This window comes from Festucalex cinctus, chromosome 1 (assembly GCF_051991245.1).
Source record: "Festucalex cinctus isolate MCC-2025b chromosome 1, RoL_Fcin_1.0, whole genome shotgun sequence".
Lineage (NCBI taxonomy): Eukaryota > Metazoa > Chordata > Actinopteri > Syngnathiformes > Syngnathidae > Festucalex > Festucalex cinctus.
Window position 1 is genome coordinate 54,466,515 of NC_135411.1, and position 18,088 is coordinate 54,484,602.

An 18,088-nucleotide genomic window follows, 5' to 3' on the forward strand; every position below is an offset into this window, starting at 1 on the left:
CGCCTCAGAAGCGAAACTCTCTTCAATGGAAACACCACAATTCGAAATTGTACTTTATCGAAATAGTACAATATCGCTTTTATTTTTGCGAAAAAGGGTAATGGAAACACACCGAGAGTCGACTGAAGATGACATCATGGTTGCTCAGGGAACAACCAATCACAGCTCGCCTGTTTTCTGAAGATGAGCTGTGATTGGTTGTTATCTAAGACATGAGCACCTATGATATCATTTTCACTCTACAGTGAGTGTCAAAATGGCCGCCTTCTGATATTGATTAAAAGCTGCTGAATTTTGCTGCTTAACTCATATTCCACTAATGCAATATTAACCAGAATACCGTATTTAGACTAGTGGGGCTGCATAGTACATATTATTGTCAAGGGTTTTTTGGGAATTTGACTTCCCCTTTAATGTTCTATACAAGTCGATTGCACCATAAATGCACAAACCTGAGTCTCCTGGATGACTTCCTCCGGGTCACCTCTTCTTTCCGTCCAATCCAAGAACTTGTCTTTGAAAAGAGCTGTCTCGCTGTTTTCCCAGATGACACCAAAGAGAGCCCAGCTGGGACGCCCCTCACCCATCCTGCAAAAAGTAAACAAAATCAACTCAGTAACCCGTAACTTAACCTGCCTGTGTCCAACAGCAGGTGGCGCTCTCTGTCTCACAGCTGCGTGTTGGCCGGGTTTTGCGTGGGATCCATCGGGTTGACCCGGCAGTTTCTGTAGTCGTAGGCCCCAAGCCACACCTGCCGACTTAGCTGGAGCGCCACCTTCTGACGGTCGGCGGGCACGTTCTTCCCCAGCCACAGGTACACCTCGCCGCCAAAGTCAAACACTAGTGCCTGAACACACATGCACACACACCACATTGCTAATGTTGAAAGTGACAGGTGAGTCAATACTTACTGTAAGTCCATGGTTCTCAAAGGACCATTTACACCAGCGACCATGAAAAAAATAATAATAAAATATACTTTGCTCTTGCTTGAAGTCAATAAATGTTTTTTTTCTCTCCACCAATAAAAAAGGGTTTGTAGCTGTGTGCCGATATTTAATATTACTGTCGGACACTGTTAAAAAAAATACAAAATTAAAAAATTAAAAAATTAAAAAATCAGGAATAAACAAGGACCAATCAGACCTCATTGGAGTCCAGCATAGAGACTGTGGGCATGGAGGCCCAGGCTTGTTCGTGGGGCACCAGTCTGTTGTCCAGCATCTTGTAAACACAGTTGGACTCCACAACGCCGCGCTCGTACAGCTCGTCCTCCTCTGCTGTACCAGCTCCTATTTGGAGGCAGCGGCCCATGCAAAAGTCAGACTACTTCCTGTTTCGCTGGGGACGATGTCACATGTTACAAATGGACTGCATGGATGGACCCCGGTATACTTGGACCCACCTATGGCTTTCACCTATTCGCAGAGATTTTTTCAAGATTTGTAAAAATATTTTAAAATATTTTTAGCTCATTCACTCCCAGCCATTTTCACAGAAGCAATCCCCTTCACTCCCGGCTGTTTTACTGGATTTTGACTGATTTTGCAAGGCCCATAAAATAATGTGTTCTATTGCTATAAAAACATGGAACCTACCAAAAGAAAGATTAAAGTCTCTTCTTTCATCAGGAAAAAAAGTATATTTCTATCTGTTTTCGTTTTGCATCAATTAGCATTAAAATATAGCTAAGTTTCATCATTATTCACAAATTTATTTCGAATTGTGAGTAATTGAGGGTTTTTTTCAACATGGCAGGGCCATGATCTCCTTTTCTCTGCTACCACCTGTTGGCCGTTGGTGTCATAACTACCATTTCTTCAACCGTTCTCTGCAGTTGAGAGGCTGCATGAAAGCCTTCTGTATGGTCTAGCTCAGGGATGGGCAATCTCGGTCCTCGAGGGCCGGTGTCCCTGCAGGTTTTTGAGGTTTCCGTTTTCCAACACAAGCTGATTCCAATCAACGAGATCGTTATCCCTCTTATGCAGAGCTTGCTGATGAGCTGATCATATATCAGCTGTGTTGGAAAACGGAAGCCTCAAAAACCTGCAGGGACACCGGCCCTCGAGGACCGAGATTGCCCATCCCTGGTCTAGCTCTAGCATTAAAAAAAAACTTTAAAAAAACAAAAAAAAAGTATAAATACGTCTTTGGGACACTTAAAACATTTAAAATAGAACGCATTTATACGTTTTTGGGCGCAAATGAGTTAAAAATGTTTTTGCCCCATTTTTCGTGAGAAAATTTGCTCCCTACTTGCTCAACACTTTTGGGTTAAAATAATAAACAAATTAACTAAACAAGCTAACAACGTACTAGCTAAATATGTGATTGTGATTTAAATGACCAAATGAAAATAATTTTATAAATATGCAACTTTATCTGGATCTGCAGCAAAATTTTACGGTTAACCAACCAATCAACTATATAACTAACAAACCAACCTCTGTAAGGTGTCCTCCCTCCCAGAATGTTCCAGAAGTTTGTGGCCAGGCTGCTGTCGCAGTTGAGCCCCTCTTCCAGGTGGACGACGCAAGTGGTGTTGCAGCCCAGGTCTTTGCGACTTTGAATGAAAGACGCCAACTCTGAGGCCTGAAATACAAACATCAAATATTCAAGAATATTGGTATGGGAAAATCTCTCTCTGAATATTCTGAACCTCCGTTATGCTAGAGTTAGAAATGTTTGTCTAATTGTAATTGACACTCCCACATAAAATTTGCAGGTAGTGAATCACTGCTAGGCGGGGTAACATTTACCTTGGCTTTCTCTTTGTCGTTGGCAGACTGTCCGGTCCACAGGATGCAGTCCTCTGCGGTGACCAGCAGGTAGCAGTCTCCGCTGTTCAAGGAGCTAGCCGAGGGTTGGGCCAGGCGGACCTGGACGTGCTTTCTTCCTGTCGGCATAGACGGCCGTCAGTTCAAAGAGTGTAAAGCAGACGCAGACGAGGAGGATGTGTGCTGACCTTTAATAAATAGCAGCATGGGACTTGTGAAGGGTGGATGACACTCCTGAGGATCCGGGGAAGAGCTGACGGAATTCGCCTTGGAGGAGTTCTTAGAATCTACGGGGTGGACACAAACGTGAGGTGACACAACAAGCTTGAGACTCCGGAAAGTGAAGAAAAAAAAAAAGAGAATCCAGGAAGCGCTGACTTTTTTCGGTCTGGATCCTCTCCTCGGCGGCGGTGCTGAGCCCCATGAAATCCTGCCTGACATCCTCGCGGGCCGCCAGGGCCCGGAGTGGGTTTCGGGATCCCTGGGTACGCCGGGACGGACGCACGGAACGCCGGTGCTCTGCCACAGCTGACGTCAGACTGTCAATACACAAACAGAAAGCAGTGAGCTCCTACACAAATTCACCTCTCGCTGTTATTTGCTGGGGAAAAAAATGCCTAATTAGGGCCAAAGCAATAAATGTATTGCTGTCATATTGTGGCATTTGAGGGGCTTCATTTTATACAAATTTTGCACTTTGCCACCATCTTGTAACACCATAGTGCCAAGGAACTATGTTGAAGAAAGTTGAGGATCTTCATTTAGACAAAACTACAGATTTGCTGAAAATTGTTGCTATTTACATTGGTACTTCGTCCCAAACCCACACTTGCTCACATGGGGGTGTTGGTCTGGCAGAAAAGGTCGAGCTCTTGTCCCGCCTCTGAGGGGGCTCCACAGGGCGGGCCGGTGTACAAACCATTCTCAGGTGTCACCTCTTCCTGTTTAACTGCTGAGGACAAAGCACTAAATGTTTACTACGCACACACAAGTATATGTAGGTAACAGTCACCCATTTTGATTTGAAGCATTTTTAGCTAATTTTGGCCACCCCAACATGTAGTATTTGTACATGGTATAACTGATTTTTCAGCACTATTTGATAAGAATAAGAAACATTAACCTACCTAGATAATGTCAAAGCAACAGATGGCAAAATCACCCCTGGGTTTTAGGGGCATTTGAGATTTTAGCCAATCAGAAGCCAGAATTTCTGGAAACGTAATATCATTAATAACAATGGTGAATTGAGGAAAAAGGGAATCACTATTGCTATCAATGTTAACCACTGACCTGTATATATGACTGGATAGCTAATAGCCCATACACACCTGTGCAGGAATCACAGGGCGGCCATCTTGCTCCTCCCACCTCACGAACAGTCTACTGTATAAACTATACGGTATACATACAGATGAAACATATACAGCTATTAGGTAGTTAGTATAAGGTCGGAGGCGGGGTGGGGGGTTTGTGCCGGGGTAGTCACTATTTTTCAACAAGTAAAAAATAAATAAGTAAATGAATAAATAAATAAATAAATAAATAACAAGTGGAAGGTATGTGCTGCTTTGAAGACCACCTTTTTCTTTTATCGCTCAGTTCCGTAGAACCCAATATTAGTTTTGGCAGAGGCATTTTTTGTTGAATTACAGTTATAATTCTTTAATTACAAAAATATACAAGTTTCCTTCTGTACTAAAGATCAGTAAGTGTATAATTTATACATGTATTTAAGGAAAGTTGTAAAATGTCCTCTTGTTTATGTTTACTAAATTTAAAACACCATGAATCATGCTGCTTCTACTAAGTAGTAGTACTGGCTCAAATATTCTCCAATTTCGAATTTTCGATACTGTACAATACAAATATAGGATTGTATGCCGAGAAACGTTTCTTGGGAGGAGCAATATGGTGGCCTCGCGACCTCAAAAGCCTTGGCCTATCGGCTATCTAGTCATTTATATAGATCAGTGGCATTAACTAGGGATGGGCGAGTACCGATACCAGCCTTTTTTCAAGTACTCGAGTACTCGTGACTCAGACGAGTACAAGCGACCGATGGCAGAGGGGGAAGACGTTAAGTGAGTCCTTCTTGCCTTTAACTGGCGCTAGCTTGCAGCAGTTTTTCACCAAAACTTCACTGGTTTGGAAATACTTCAAAATTGTGAATCTTAAACTAAAAGAGCATTTTTGTGTTTTATTTTGAGCATTAAGACTATTGAAGAGTGACTGTGCTGTATTTTTTATTTTTTTTTGGGTCAAAATTAAAGGAAATATATTTGTTTAAAAATATCTTTTAGTGATTTTTTCTTATTTGTCAAAATGTACTACTTGTATCAGCAGTTGGTATCCGTATCGGTAGGTATTGAGGGTCTGAGCATCGGTATCGGTCTGAAAAAAAGTGGTATCGAACATCCCTAGTATTAACATAAAATTAACAACAAACCACAATTTGGTGTAATTTAATAGTGGTATAGCGCCCACACAAAATTATTACAGTTTAGCATCTTCATTGTCTGGAATATTTGGTTGCAATTCCTTAGCCATTGGACAAAACCGCTAAATGACGTTCGTCTTACAGAAGTACCACTGAAACTGGCACAAAGGAAAAATTCAAACCAAAATGGTAGACTTTGTGTGCATCTTCTAGCATGGATTCTTAAGACTTTTTTTGTGTGTCTACTCATGATAGACACGGCTACTAAATGTCAAGTTGCTCAGTAACACTGGCTTCAGCACTGAATTTTTGAAGGGATGGTCACATCTGACACGCTTAATTAACAAAGCTGTACTTTTAATTCAACATGTTTGCTAAATTTGGTACATGTTTGTTTATGTTTTGGGTGGTGGTGGGGGGCGTGTTCGGGTCCCCAAAATGGCAATTAATATGGCCCAAGAAGAAAATCTACAAATGTCTTGTGGATGTCTTCTCTTACCTCCAAATGAGCACATCGAAGGAGCTTCAGAAGACTGATTGTTGCTAAGACAGTTGTCACTACTGTCTAATAGTAGACATTCAACATCTACCAGAGAATAAAAAAGATCAGATTCAGTAAAGAAAATGTGATTCAGGGAAAGTTTGAATGCTAACTCACCTATTGTTTCTTCTGCCTTGATCGGCTGAGGCTGCTCTTGTTTATCTTCATCAACCTGCACAGGCTAAATCAATATTTGTTAGGATGGTAACGTGCCCAAACATCACATAAAATTTCTTTTATTTTTACAGTTTTACCATCTGTATCCACTGTGGGGGACTCTGGTTCTTTGTTGGAGATGCCACCTCTTGTGCCTCGAAGGACTGATTGGTCTGATATTTAAAAAAAGATGACCTTAGTACAAATTTTGGAGCACAAAGGCCGCATTTGAGTTTTCAAAGGGAGAGATGGGCCAGCTCATTCGTATGTGAGGTTAAAAAAAAAAAAAATTAAAATACTTAAATAAAATATGTTCTATAGTGATTCTGATAATAGTCTATTGTCATTCATTATCAATCATTATTTAAGTAGGCTACAGTTTTTCCTATTCCTATTTGTGTTAATGCTCAACTGTGCTTAATGTTACAGTGACATACAATAATAATATTACACCTTTAGGAATAACCTCCGCTTCATTTTTAATTAACACTAGAGCCTACTAGGCTATTATGTGTAATTTTTTTTAGGTGAAAGTTGGTGTAAAAGGTTTGCAAATCACTGCTTTACATGAAAGAAAATTTTTTTTCTGTTAATATTTAACAATGTCATTCAAAATGGCAGTGGTAAAGAATGTAAATAAACATGCAGCCACTACCTGGTTGAAGCACATGACATACTGAGGTGTAGTGCTGGAATAGACAGAGGCATAGACAGGCTCCTGTCAAGGGAAAAAAGGATATGCAATGAAGACACTAAAATGCCCATGTATGTAAATATGTCTTCATTAATGCTCACCCAACACTGAGGCTTCACTCCACCTGCGTGAGAGTTTTCTCCCTAAAAAAAAAAATAAATGAACACAGAACACACATCCAGTTCATGTAAAAATGGTCACGAAAGCTTTATTGACATTCTGACATTGTTTTCAATGCATTTGGCAAGAGAGATTTGTTCTGTGACGATTCAAAACCCATCTCAAATCATCTTTCCCACATGAAATGAATGGAAATGTCATTCATCTGTCACAACCCCAATTCCCCCACAATGTTTCTGCTTCAATTCAATGTATATTGTGCTCCTCCTTCTGGTGTGCAGGCCTTGGCCAGATGGGTGAATTGAGGAATTCATTTAGAAAAAAATAGTCTTTAAACAGTCCACCATCTTGTGTCATCTTACACGGCATAAACAGTAAATGTACAAAAACTGTGACACATAAATGCTATAAATAGTCACCAAAATTCACATGCACATCTTTACTCCTCAACTTTAACCTATGAATACAGTATATCAAAATAATTGCCGTAATATTTAGGATTTTATGCACATTAAGCATTTTTCTCACCATACTGTGCACTAGGTTTACTGGTACATACCCCTAGGGTATGTAAACTTTCAAGCACAAGTTGCAGAACTGTAAGTGGGAGTATAGTCCAATTAAAGCAGCAGACTCAGTCTTGACATCATCTGCCAACTGCTACATTTTGGCTGGACAAAAATGGCCAGAATCGGTGAAATAGTACACACGTGTGCTTCTTACCTTTCTACCATTGGTTATGTGGTGCGCTTGAGCATCGCCATTCACTGGAGTGCCCGGAACGATTTCTGCTGTATCAGCGACTTCATTTGTGTGCCTTTTAGAACAGATTACACAGAATTTATGATACAACATTATTACTTCTTTAGATAAACTATACAGTATGTTATAAATTTAGTAACTCATTGACTGGAGCAACCCCCTTCGCTCCCGTCTGCTTTAGTGGATTTTAACTGATTTTGCAAGGCCCACAGAATAATGTTCTATTGCTATAAAAACATGGAAGCTACCAAAAGAAAGATTATTCTCTTCTTTTGTCAGGAAAAAAAGTATATTTCTATATCTGTTTCTGTTTAGCAGCAATTAGTGTTAGAATATAGCTAAGTTTTATCATTATTCACAAATCTCTTTAAAACTGTGGGGAAAAGAGCCTTTTCCAACATGTCCCTGGTTAATCTCTTATACTCTGCTGCCACCTGTTGGCTGTCTTTGTAATCACTACCATTGCTTCAAGCACTCTCTTCAGTTAAGAGGCTGCATCAAAGCCTTCTGTATGCTCTACCATAAAAAAAAAAACACACAAAAAAAACATGTAATACGTGTTTAGGAGCATGGTAATATTTAAAATAGAAAGTATTTATATGTTTTGGGGAGCAAATGAGTTAAATTGTAACGTGACTTTATGGACACACTGTATATAGTAAGTTTCAAGTTTTCAATTGAACTTTTCCACAAGATTTTTATTTCTGAGATGCCCACCTGCCAGTGTGTTTGGACAGTGCAAGCATTGGTGTGCAGGCGATGGTCTCCCGCCTGCCCCGCGCCCTCTGCCTCCATGGGGCGGCTGCCCGTGAGCTGCCATCCTCCCGCGCCGCCTCCCGCCTCTCCATACGGACAGGCGCCACGTCTCCGTGCGATACGGCGCCATTGCGCTCCGCCTCAGAAATCTTGCCGCGCTCCGAGCGGCTTCTCTTCAGGATCCCTCTGAGTCCCGGCTCTGAGTCGCAGCGCTGCATGGACTGATCGGCGGGCGAGGGGCTGATGTCGGGTTTGGAGTGGGAGAGGCGCAGCTCGCTGGGCTTAAGGTTGACGGACGAGGCCTGTTGCCTGTCACAAAGGTGAGAGGACAGCGACAAGGTGGGGAGCTGCACGGGGCCTTTCTGCAGCTGAACACAAACAAATAATAAACCATTAAAATCGCTGTTATCATTCACAACAACTTATTATACAATGGTTCCTTGACTTAGGACCAGTGTTACCACAGCTACCTTGAAAATATCTAATTGACTGATGATTTTCGAAGTAACTATGTCGGATTAAAAGTTCCTTTATTAGTTACATTCAGCAAATACCAACAACAACCCCAATGGTGATAAAATAAGGTCAAGCTAACACTGTATTTTATGTACTCATTAAACCTACTTACCAGGCTGACTTCTTCTACTGTGATGGGCTGTGTACGGTAGCGAGAGCCCTTCTGTCGGCGCCTTTCCGGTGCCTTGTCGACACTCGGACCCTCGGGCAAGGAGAGTTTGTTAAAAAGAGCCAGCTTTTCGCTCACACTAAGTTTGCAGCCCTCGTCGTCTGCTTCTACTGGCTCGCCCTGGGGCGGGTGAGACTCCTCTGGTGCGACCGGTGGGGAACTGAAGCCCAAGAATACAACTCAAGTCTTTTGATGGAAGCATAACATAGCTCGTAATCAGACATTTTTTGTGAATTAAAACATGTTCACGTGCATCATTAGTGCAGCTAGAATCTTGCAAGAAAAGTAAATAAGCTTGGAGAAAGAAAGTCAAATTCTTATATTGAATTAATTCAAACATTGTATTGTTAAAAGGAAAAAAAAATTATGTAGTAAAAAACGTGTACTTTAAAAAAAAAAAGTGGTACTTTAACTATTTTTTGCTGTTGTAATCTTAGCAGAAAACATTTTTCCCCCACAAGAGTCATAATATTATTGTCGTAATTGTGTAAAAAAAAAAAAAAAAAAAAAAAAAAAAAAAAAAAAAAGACTTTTTGAGAAGTTTACAATTCTAAGTTGTTGTTGTTGTTTTTTTTGGTAATCTTACAATAAAGTAGAAAACATGTTTTTTCTCGAAAAAAAAAAGTCATAATCTTATTGCAGGGCGGCACGGTAGTCGAGTGGTTAGCACGTCCGCTTCCCAGTTCTGAGGTCTCCGGTTCGAGTCCAGGCTCGGACCTTCCTGGGTGGAGTTTGCATGTTCTCCCCGTGCCCGCGTGGGTCTTCTCCGGGTACTCCGGTCTCCTCCCACATTCCAAAGACATGCATGGCAGGTTAATTGGGCGCTCCGAATTGTCCCTAGGTGTGCGTGTGAGTGTGGATGGTTGTTCGTCTCTGTGTGCCCTGCGATTGGCTGGCAACCAGTCCAGGGTGTCCCCCGCCTACTGCCCAGAGTCAGCTGAGATAGGCGCCAGCAGCCCCCGCGACCCTTGTGAGGAATAAGCGGTCAAGAAAATGGATGGATGGATGGATAATCTTATTGCAGGCATATTTTTTAAAGAGTCTGAATTATGGGGGGAAAAAAGTATTTTTTGATTCCTAATATACCATACATCCCTATGAGTGATTTTTTTAAAAAAGTGCGAACGAAGAAAATTAAGAAAGAAAATTTTAATCTTCATACAAATAAAGACATGCACTTTTCAAGAAAAGTCAATCTGGGGAAAAATTCACTTTGGGGGGAAAATTTATCCTACAAGAAATAGAAAAAATCTTGTAGAGAAAAATAGTTGTGAATATTACGTCCAAATATTTTACAAAAATATATTTTTTATATCTTTTCAAGAAATAAGTTTCTTATTCTGATTTAAAAAAAAAAATCTTAAATGGGGGGAAAATTTATGTTTGAATAAAAAAAATAAAAAATATTGCATTTCTTCAGGAAAAATTTGCAGCCTTGTGACAAACAATTGGGGATTCGAGATTACTTTTTCAGAAAAAGAACGTAGTAACCTTACAAGAAAACAAGAAAGAAAATGTTTAATTAATTAATTAATTAATTAATTAAAAAGTTTCTTTTTTTTTTAAAAATGTCATGACAAAGTATTTTTTTTTTAAAAAGGAGTTGTATTGTGATTTTTTTCAAGCAATAAATCACACTATATAATGAAAAAGAAAATGACAGCTCTTTTTCAAAAAGAAAGAATTAATGTTTCTCCTATGTGTACCGATATTTTTTTCCTTTTCAGTGTGGCCCTGTTCTTGTAAAGCAGCTCACCTGACAGCCACCATCTCCTCGCAGGTGATTGGCTGTGTGAGGAAGCGATGGTCGTTGCCCCGCCGCTGCCTGCGCTCGTGGCAGACGCTTCCTGAGCGAGGCTTGAGGAAAGCAGATGCCTCGGGGGCGGCAGTCTTCTCCAGCTCCTGCGTCGAAACATATCGACTGTATGATTAATATTAATGGGTTCTGTCGGCAGCTTCTAAAAAGTCACAAAGGTGAGCACAAAAATGGTTGTTCTATTTGTAAGGGTTGGCGGTCGGGGGAAGCAGCTGGCGGCAGGGCAATGAGCATCACGGCGTAGTAACCTGAGTGGGGCCGTGTTGGGTTACTTCCCCGGCCTGCCGCCACTAATAATAACCTGGCCGTGGTCGTCAATGGCAACGCAACGTGTGGCGCATTTTCACCTTGGTGGCTACAGCTGAGCGCGAAACGAGGTGCCGGACGCCGCTTTTGAATCAGACCAAGCGGTGGAATTGAGGACAACACCTGTTGGGCCACATCCCATCCTTCAACACCTTCAACCGTCTGCAGCCTCATAAGTGCACGTCTGGACATTGAGATAAGCAGCTGGAGTGACAACTGTGAGCAGATTTCTACTCGCCATACATCGCAACATTACATTAGCAAACCCCAGCTGAGTTCTTATATCCACAGTGGTGCCTTGAAATACGAGTAAGCCGAATTATAGGCCTGCCTTTATGAGACGTTTCTGTGGTCCTACTCATGATGGACATGTTGACAATGTTCTATGAGTACAGTAGTAGTGAAACTGGCTTTCAGGGCTTAATTTTCAAAAAAATTCTATGTATGGATGCTGCCAAACTTTCACTTAAAGTAGCCTAAAAGTTCAGTTTCAAACTAAATATGAGGGTCGGTGAATTTTCCGGTATAAGGATTTCTAATACAGATAGAAGTTTACTTTTTTTTATATTTCTGTTTTACTTCTTTTTCCATGTGGACTTAATTTCTTTTGCAAATTAAAGAAAAATGTTCAGAGTTTTGGCAACTAACAAAGATGGTCGATATAGAAGCATGCTCCAGGATTGAACAGTGGTAAACAGTGGGAAAACTGTGTGGCAGTGCTGGGAAGAAAAAAAAAAGTAAGCTTCTATCTGTATTAGAAGTCTTATACTGAAAGATTCATCTTATTTATTGAATGACTGTCGTAGCTGACTTCCTGTGTCTTTTGGGTTTTAGTTTTCATATGTGTATTTTTGACAGGCATGTCTACCAACATTTATTTTGCTGCCAAACTTTTATAACCTAAAATGTGAGTGTGAAATCAAAATGGCTAGTTTCTTACTGTGTGTTTTTGGGCTTGGCATCTTGAGACATGTTTTTGTGATTCTATGGGGTATATGCCACGAAAAAGGTGGGACTGTTTTTGCATATCAGCTTTAATTCTGGTTCCGGTTCGCAACGTGTGAGCCGCATCCCAATACTTGTGCTTCCGACTTTGCGCCCCTCGGTTGCGCGTTCCCGTCGACGGGTGTGAATGTGTAATGTGTCTGTTAGTTCCCTTAAGCACGTCAGAGAGCTGAGACGCCCTGTGCACTCCCGCAAAATCGACGCGAGCACGCGGTTGGGTGGGGCGCAGGGGTGGGGGATGCGAGTATTGGAACGGGGCACACATGTCGCAACCCGGAACCAGAATCAAATCTCATGTGCAAAAACACGGAAGTCGGTAGTCCCGCCTCTTCCGTGGCATATACCCTATTCATGATAGACATGGCGATGAAGTTTTAAGTCGGAAAGTGAAACTTGAAACTGGCTTGATTTTCAAAAACTCTGGGGAGTGTTGCCAAACAGAAATTATCTCGAAAATTACCCCAAAATGCAACTTTCAAACACAAATGACTGCTTAGCTTACTATGTCATTTTAAGTATGACTTCTTGAGACTTTTTTTGTGGGTGTAGTAGTTCTGGTGAGCTGAGTGTATTGAGGATTTCGAATGAAACGCCACGGAAACGTCCTCTATTAATAAGGCTGTGACAGCACACAAATGAATGCGCTGGGAAGTTTATGAATAGCAATGAGTGTCCACTTTCACAGACAAAAGTGACTTACTTTAAATAAAGACATCTTGGCCGCCACACTCATCTGAGCTCTTTCATCTGTTTTCACATCAGCTGCAGCACAAGGAAAACAGCAGTTAAGGCTCAGGTTCAGCTTGTGTATATCCAATTAATTCAGTAAACACTCATAGAAGGCCTTCATGCCAGCTCGTGTGAAACTTCAAGCTGATTGTTGTGGTTTGTTGCCTTTTCAAGGCTGCAAAGTGCAAACAACATTGTGTCTCATAAATCTGTCATCAAGCATGTACAGGACTGTCTCAGAAAATTAGAATATTGTGATAAAGTCCATTATTTTCTGTAAGGCAATTAAAGAAGCAAAAATGCCATACATTCTGTATTCATTATATATCAACTGAAATATTGCACGTCTTTTATTATTTTTAATATTGCTGATTATGGCTTACAGCTTAAAAAAAAACTCAAACATCCTATCTCAAAATATTAGAATATTTCTTCAGACCAAGTAAAAAAAAAAAAAAAAAAAAAAGTCATAATCAGCAATATTAAAACATTAAAAGGCTTGCGATGTTTCAGTTAATTTGTAATGAATCCAGAATGTATGGCATTTTTGCTTATTTAATTGCATTAAAGAAAATAATGGACTTTATCACAATATTCTAATTTTCTGAGACAGTCCTGTATATATAACAGGGGCCGAAAAATACAAACCCATTTATTTGACAACATCTTAAAAGTGGTATAGAGCTGTCTTTTTCATCTAGCAGGAAATGTGGCAAAATGGCCTGTGGAAAAATGCACCTAAATTAGTCTGCAGTCATCATATCTCATGGGACTTCAGCTCAGTAAGCAGCTAAGGCAGGTGTGGCCAAAGGGCGGCTCACATAAAGCACAATAAGCTCTTTATTCTGGCCACCCAGAATTTACATTATCCAGAGTGCTGTAATATTTGTTACATTAATTTAAAGAGGAAGTCAAACATTTCTTGACAATAAGGTTATATGTGACATCCCTAGTCTAAACATGACATTGTGATTAATATTCCATTTGTGGAATATGAGTTATGCAGCAAAATCCAGCCATTTTTATCCAACTCGACTAATCACAACAATGACCGCTCACCTGTTTTCTGAAGCTGAGCTGTGATTGAGACCGTATGCGGTACAAGTATAGATCTTTGAGTTCATCTCATAAAAATCCAAGACCTGAGCAACTGTGATGTAATTTTCCCTCGACAGCATGTGGTAAAATGGCCGCCACCTTATCTTGACAAAAACAGTTGGATTTGCTTCTTAAGTCAAAATACCGCATTCAGACTAGTAAGGCTACATATAACATATTATTGTCAAGATTTTTTTGGGGGGGGTGGGGGTTGGTTGACTTCCTCTTTCACAATTTTTCTTCATAGAGTTAATTAAAATGTACATTTTTATGCAGCTTACTAAATAGTTGATTTATAGTAAATGTTGTTTACCTTCACATGTCTCCTTTTCCTCAGCCTCCAGCATCCTAGAAGAGACCACAATGTCAATCGAAATGATTCTGTGTGAATAACTTCACCGTCTTTCCCTGCGCTGCACCTACCCGCCACTCTCTTCCATTTCATTGGCCGTGATCGGCTGAGTCCTGAAGCGCTCGCTGTTTTTGCGTGCGCTACCTGGACCGCCGGGAAAGTAACGCCGGGTTCGACGGCGGGCCGCATCTGATACCGGCTTTGCTGTAGGCTCCGGAGAGGAAGCGGCTTGTGGTCCATCAGCACACCTAACACGCAAACGGTTGGAAGATATAAAGTATTACTCTCGTGACCAGCAGGCCTTATCGTTCTGACGGCCCACCTGTGGGCCCTCCGCCATCTTTAAAAAATAAAAAAAAAGCTGGGGGTGCGCTTTGCCTCCCTGGCTATGTGCCCGAACATGTTATATATCGTTGAAAGCTGAGTTTCTGGAGATTTGAATCATACCCAATATTTTAAGATACAATCATATATGCAGGCTCAGTGAGCACTTAAGTCAGATAATCGTAGATGCAAAAAAAAAAGAAAAAAAAAAAAAAAGAAGGTGCAACTCACCTTTTCTGGCCTCCTACATTTCTGAGGCATCCAACTCCATCCAAACTGGTCATCAAACATTGAAAAGGGTGCAGTAAAAGTATTCTGGTACAATTGTTTGTCCACACCGACCCTTTAATCCATAAAGCTACGTTATCGGCTGCTGCAAGGTGCGTCCAAGGTGCAAAATACGCACAAGATGGAGCCAAGATGAATCGCAGCTCCAAAGTGCCTGCCTAGATTAGCCTAGCAACACTCTCGAAAAAAGACTTGGGGCTTGGCTTCTGAATGACACCACGCTTGGTCCAACAGAAATATGCTTTATCGGTCAAAAGAACCACGCAACCCAATGAACGACATTGGGGCATATTCACCAAGAATGCGCTGCGTCAGGTAATAGCGCGAAATATTGCACCACAACTGCACCCGCAGTCTGCGCCCAGTTACCCACCTATTCACTCAGGATATTGCTCTAATCATATACCGGCGCAAACACGCCCACAAAACTGACAGCTTGGAGCAAATTTGCACCTGATTTACCACACATGGCAATGGATTTGCGCCAAGAACATGGTTGTTATAGTAACAGTTGCGAGAAAGATAACATCAGAAAGCGAGGTTGGACCGAGAGGTTCAGAAGCGTTTTCCTCATTTAGCTCCAATAAGCTGTAGAGAGCAGAGGACGACAACGACGTCATTCGTTCATAAAGTACAAATTATTGGTGCGATCGTGTTTCAAAAATATATTTTCAGAGGTTGGCGTGGCCGTACAGTATGCATCTGGCACGTAAAAATGATCGGAAAATGCCTCCCCGCTATTGCCGATCAGCCCGGGTTACGCGATGTGTCTTTAACACGGAAATATTTCCCCCTCGCTCTCTTTTTCTCTCTCTCTTTCTCTCCTCTCTGCGTGATCAGCCGCACATGTTGTGCGACAAATGGCATGCACTGCCGGAGATCGAGGTGCATCAGGTTAATACATGCTTTCCAAAAATGTTATTTGTGTCACGCAAACGCAGTGTTGCTATATGCGCTGGCATTAGTGAATTAGACGCTGCATATCAATGAGTCTCATTTGCATTGGGGTGGGCATATTTTGCATCAAATGTATACAAATTACCTAATTTACATACGCGCAAATAACACCGGCGCACCGTGAGGCAATCTGTTCGGCAGATCACTTAGTGACGGATTTCCCCATCTGCACGTGTTTAGTGAATTAGGTGCTCCCTAAATGCTCCATTTTTGTCGGTTAGCGCGGTGCAAAGGCGACGCAAACCTTTAGTGAATAGGCCCCATTGTGCGTAGAAAGGTCCTGCCTCCAAACCGCCATCGTCGCGTGAAGCTTCTTGGTGATTGACGTATTGATAAGCATCCTCAAAACATCGATGTGCTGGTTGCTACACGTAAACGCTCCAATTTCACGTTATTGGTTGGTTCAACCTGCCAAATATGCAAAATATTCACCGATTCTTAAGGTCGTTTGAGTTCGCACTCACGGGTAGGCCTCTCCAACCATTTACAACAATAAAAGGAGGCTAGACGGGTCACGGGGGGTAGATTGACACCTCACCTCACTCAAAACGCGGACAGCAGACCAGTTTACAAAATGTATTTTGCACAATGGACTCAACACAAATACAAACAGAAAACACTTGCAAAGGAAAGGAGGAAAAAGTAACAAAAAGTGCAAGCAAACAACGTGGGAATAAATCTAACAAAATGGGCTTGAACCAAAGGGGCAAGGGGAACAACTTGTTGCGTAATTACACAAAAAGGTAAGAGGCAGAATACAAAATCACTATACTAGAAACTTACAAGGACAAGGCAAGAACGAGGTACGAGACGAGACGAAAATCGAGGTTGAGGCTCAGTCGGGGCTATGCTGAATTGATTGACACATCACTTGGGCCGGTCCACATCTTCCTTTGTCTGTCATGGCCAATGACAATGTGCTCCTCCTAAAAGCTTCATCGTGATCGACATATTGAAAACCCAATGAGATTCTGAATACGTCGAGGTTTTTGTTTTTTACGAAAGCCAAGCTGTGCCAACGTCAATGCACAGCAACATCATAGCACGTCATAAAGGGTCATATCTATTTGATGAGTTTGCTTTGATTTCATGTCAAACTATGGCTAGAACTACATAGTGACAAATTAAAATGATTTTTTTTTATCAGACTTGACCAGTGTTTCCACTAAGCTGCACGTGTGCGCAATCACGCAGGGCTCTCACCCCCTCAGCGCACAACAAATGCAGTGCATTTAAAAAAAAAAAAAAAATCCTAACCTGAGCTGTATTTACTGTTTGTATTTTTTAGATTATATTCTTATAAAGAAATTGAAAACTATATTTAGCACATGTGGTAACGGATTGGGAAAGAAAAATGTGACCCATCCATCCATTCCTCACAAGGGTCTGGGCAGTAGGCGGGGGACACCCTGGACTGGTTGCCAGCCAATCGCAGGGCACACCGAGACAAACAACCATCCACACTCACAAGCACACCTGGGGACAATTCAGAGCGCCCAATGAACCTGCCATGTATGTCTTTGGAATGTGGGAGGAGACCAGAGTACCCGGAGAAGACCCACGCGGGCACGGGGAGAACATGCAAACTCCACCCAGGAAGGCCGGAGACTGGACTCGAACCGGAGTCCTCAGAACTGGGAGGCGGACATGCTAACCAGTTAACCACAGTGCCGCCCTAAAATGCTAATTTTCTGTAGTATTATTGTGAAACTTGAACTGGAAATAGGGAAGACTTAAAAGCTCTGATCCTGTACTGTAGTGTTTTCCAGTTCACGACACCATTTTACATTCATTTTCAAGGAATCCATCCATCCATCCATCCATCCATCCATCCATCCATCCATCCATCCAGATTTTGTGAAAAATAGACAAATGTAAAATTATTCTTTTTTTAATTTTTTTTTATTTTTTGTATTCAAACTTCCATTACTCGGTGCCAGTAGCACTTAAACAGATTCTGTCTGTTTAAGAGAAAAAATTAAAGTGTTATCTTTAAAAAGAGACCAAAACCATGCGGATACTCCAAATGATTCAAGAACAGCAAATTTACTTTGGGTGCATTTTTGGCAAAAATGGCTGGAAATTTTTAGGGGGTAAGGTAGCTCAGAATATGAAAGCGGATGAATCAGAATGATGAGATAAAATCTTTATTTTTTATTTTTTATTCAAATGTGTATGGCACAGCAGACGAATGGTATGCACACACCACACATACAAAAGGGAAGGATGGACATATTGATATTATTAATATGTAAGAGGAATAGCACGCCATAAAAAGCATA

The 18,088-nt window shown here is 41.3% G+C and overlaps 1 protein-coding gene across 5 annotated transcripts in view; it reads right to left on the reverse strand.

Annotated features, from left to right (window-relative positions):
- svilc (supervillin c) overlaps positions 1-18,088 on the reverse strand; it is a 44,787-nt gene that overhangs the window by 19,447 nt on the left and 7,252 nt on the right. For 2 of the 5 annotated variants that reach the window (XM_077494610.1, XM_077494587.1), the window contains exons 4-23: positions 14,309-14,485; positions 14,199-14,233; positions 12,759-12,820; positions 10,688-10,833; positions 8,875-9,091; positions 8,208-8,614; positions 7,452-7,545; positions 6,710-6,751; positions 6,570-6,632; positions 6,013-6,087; positions 5,876-5,939; positions 5,717-5,803; positions 3,615-3,729; positions 3,156-3,316; positions 2,966-3,064; positions 2,760-2,896; positions 2,445-2,592; positions 1,147-1,292; positions 672-847; positions 453-588 (exon numbers count right to left, since the gene is read on the reverse strand). In XM_077494610.1, the coding sequence (XP_077350736.1) occupies positions 453-588; positions 672-847; positions 1,147-1,292; positions 2,445-2,592; positions 2,760-2,896; positions 2,966-3,064; positions 3,156-3,316; positions 3,615-3,729; positions 5,717-5,803; positions 5,876-5,939; positions 6,013-6,087; positions 6,570-6,632; positions 6,710-6,751; positions 7,452-7,545; positions 8,208-8,614; positions 8,875-9,091; positions 10,688-10,833; positions 12,759-12,820; positions 14,199-14,233; positions 14,309-14,485 (2,587 nt within the window). Of the gene's footprint in view, positions 1-452; positions 589-671; positions 848-1,146; positions 1,293-2,444; positions 2,593-2,759; positions 2,897-2,965; positions 3,065-3,155; positions 3,317-3,614; positions 3,730-5,716; positions 5,804-5,875; positions 5,940-6,012; positions 6,088-6,569; positions 6,633-6,709; positions 6,752-7,451; positions 7,546-8,207; positions 8,615-8,874; positions 9,092-10,687; positions 10,834-12,758; positions 12,821-14,198; positions 14,234-14,308; positions 14,486-14,792; positions 14,905-16,589; positions 16,799-18,088 lie in introns of those variants that run through there. The other 3 variants (XM_077494620.1, XM_077494628.1, XM_077494599.1) reach the window with 3 other exon arrangements.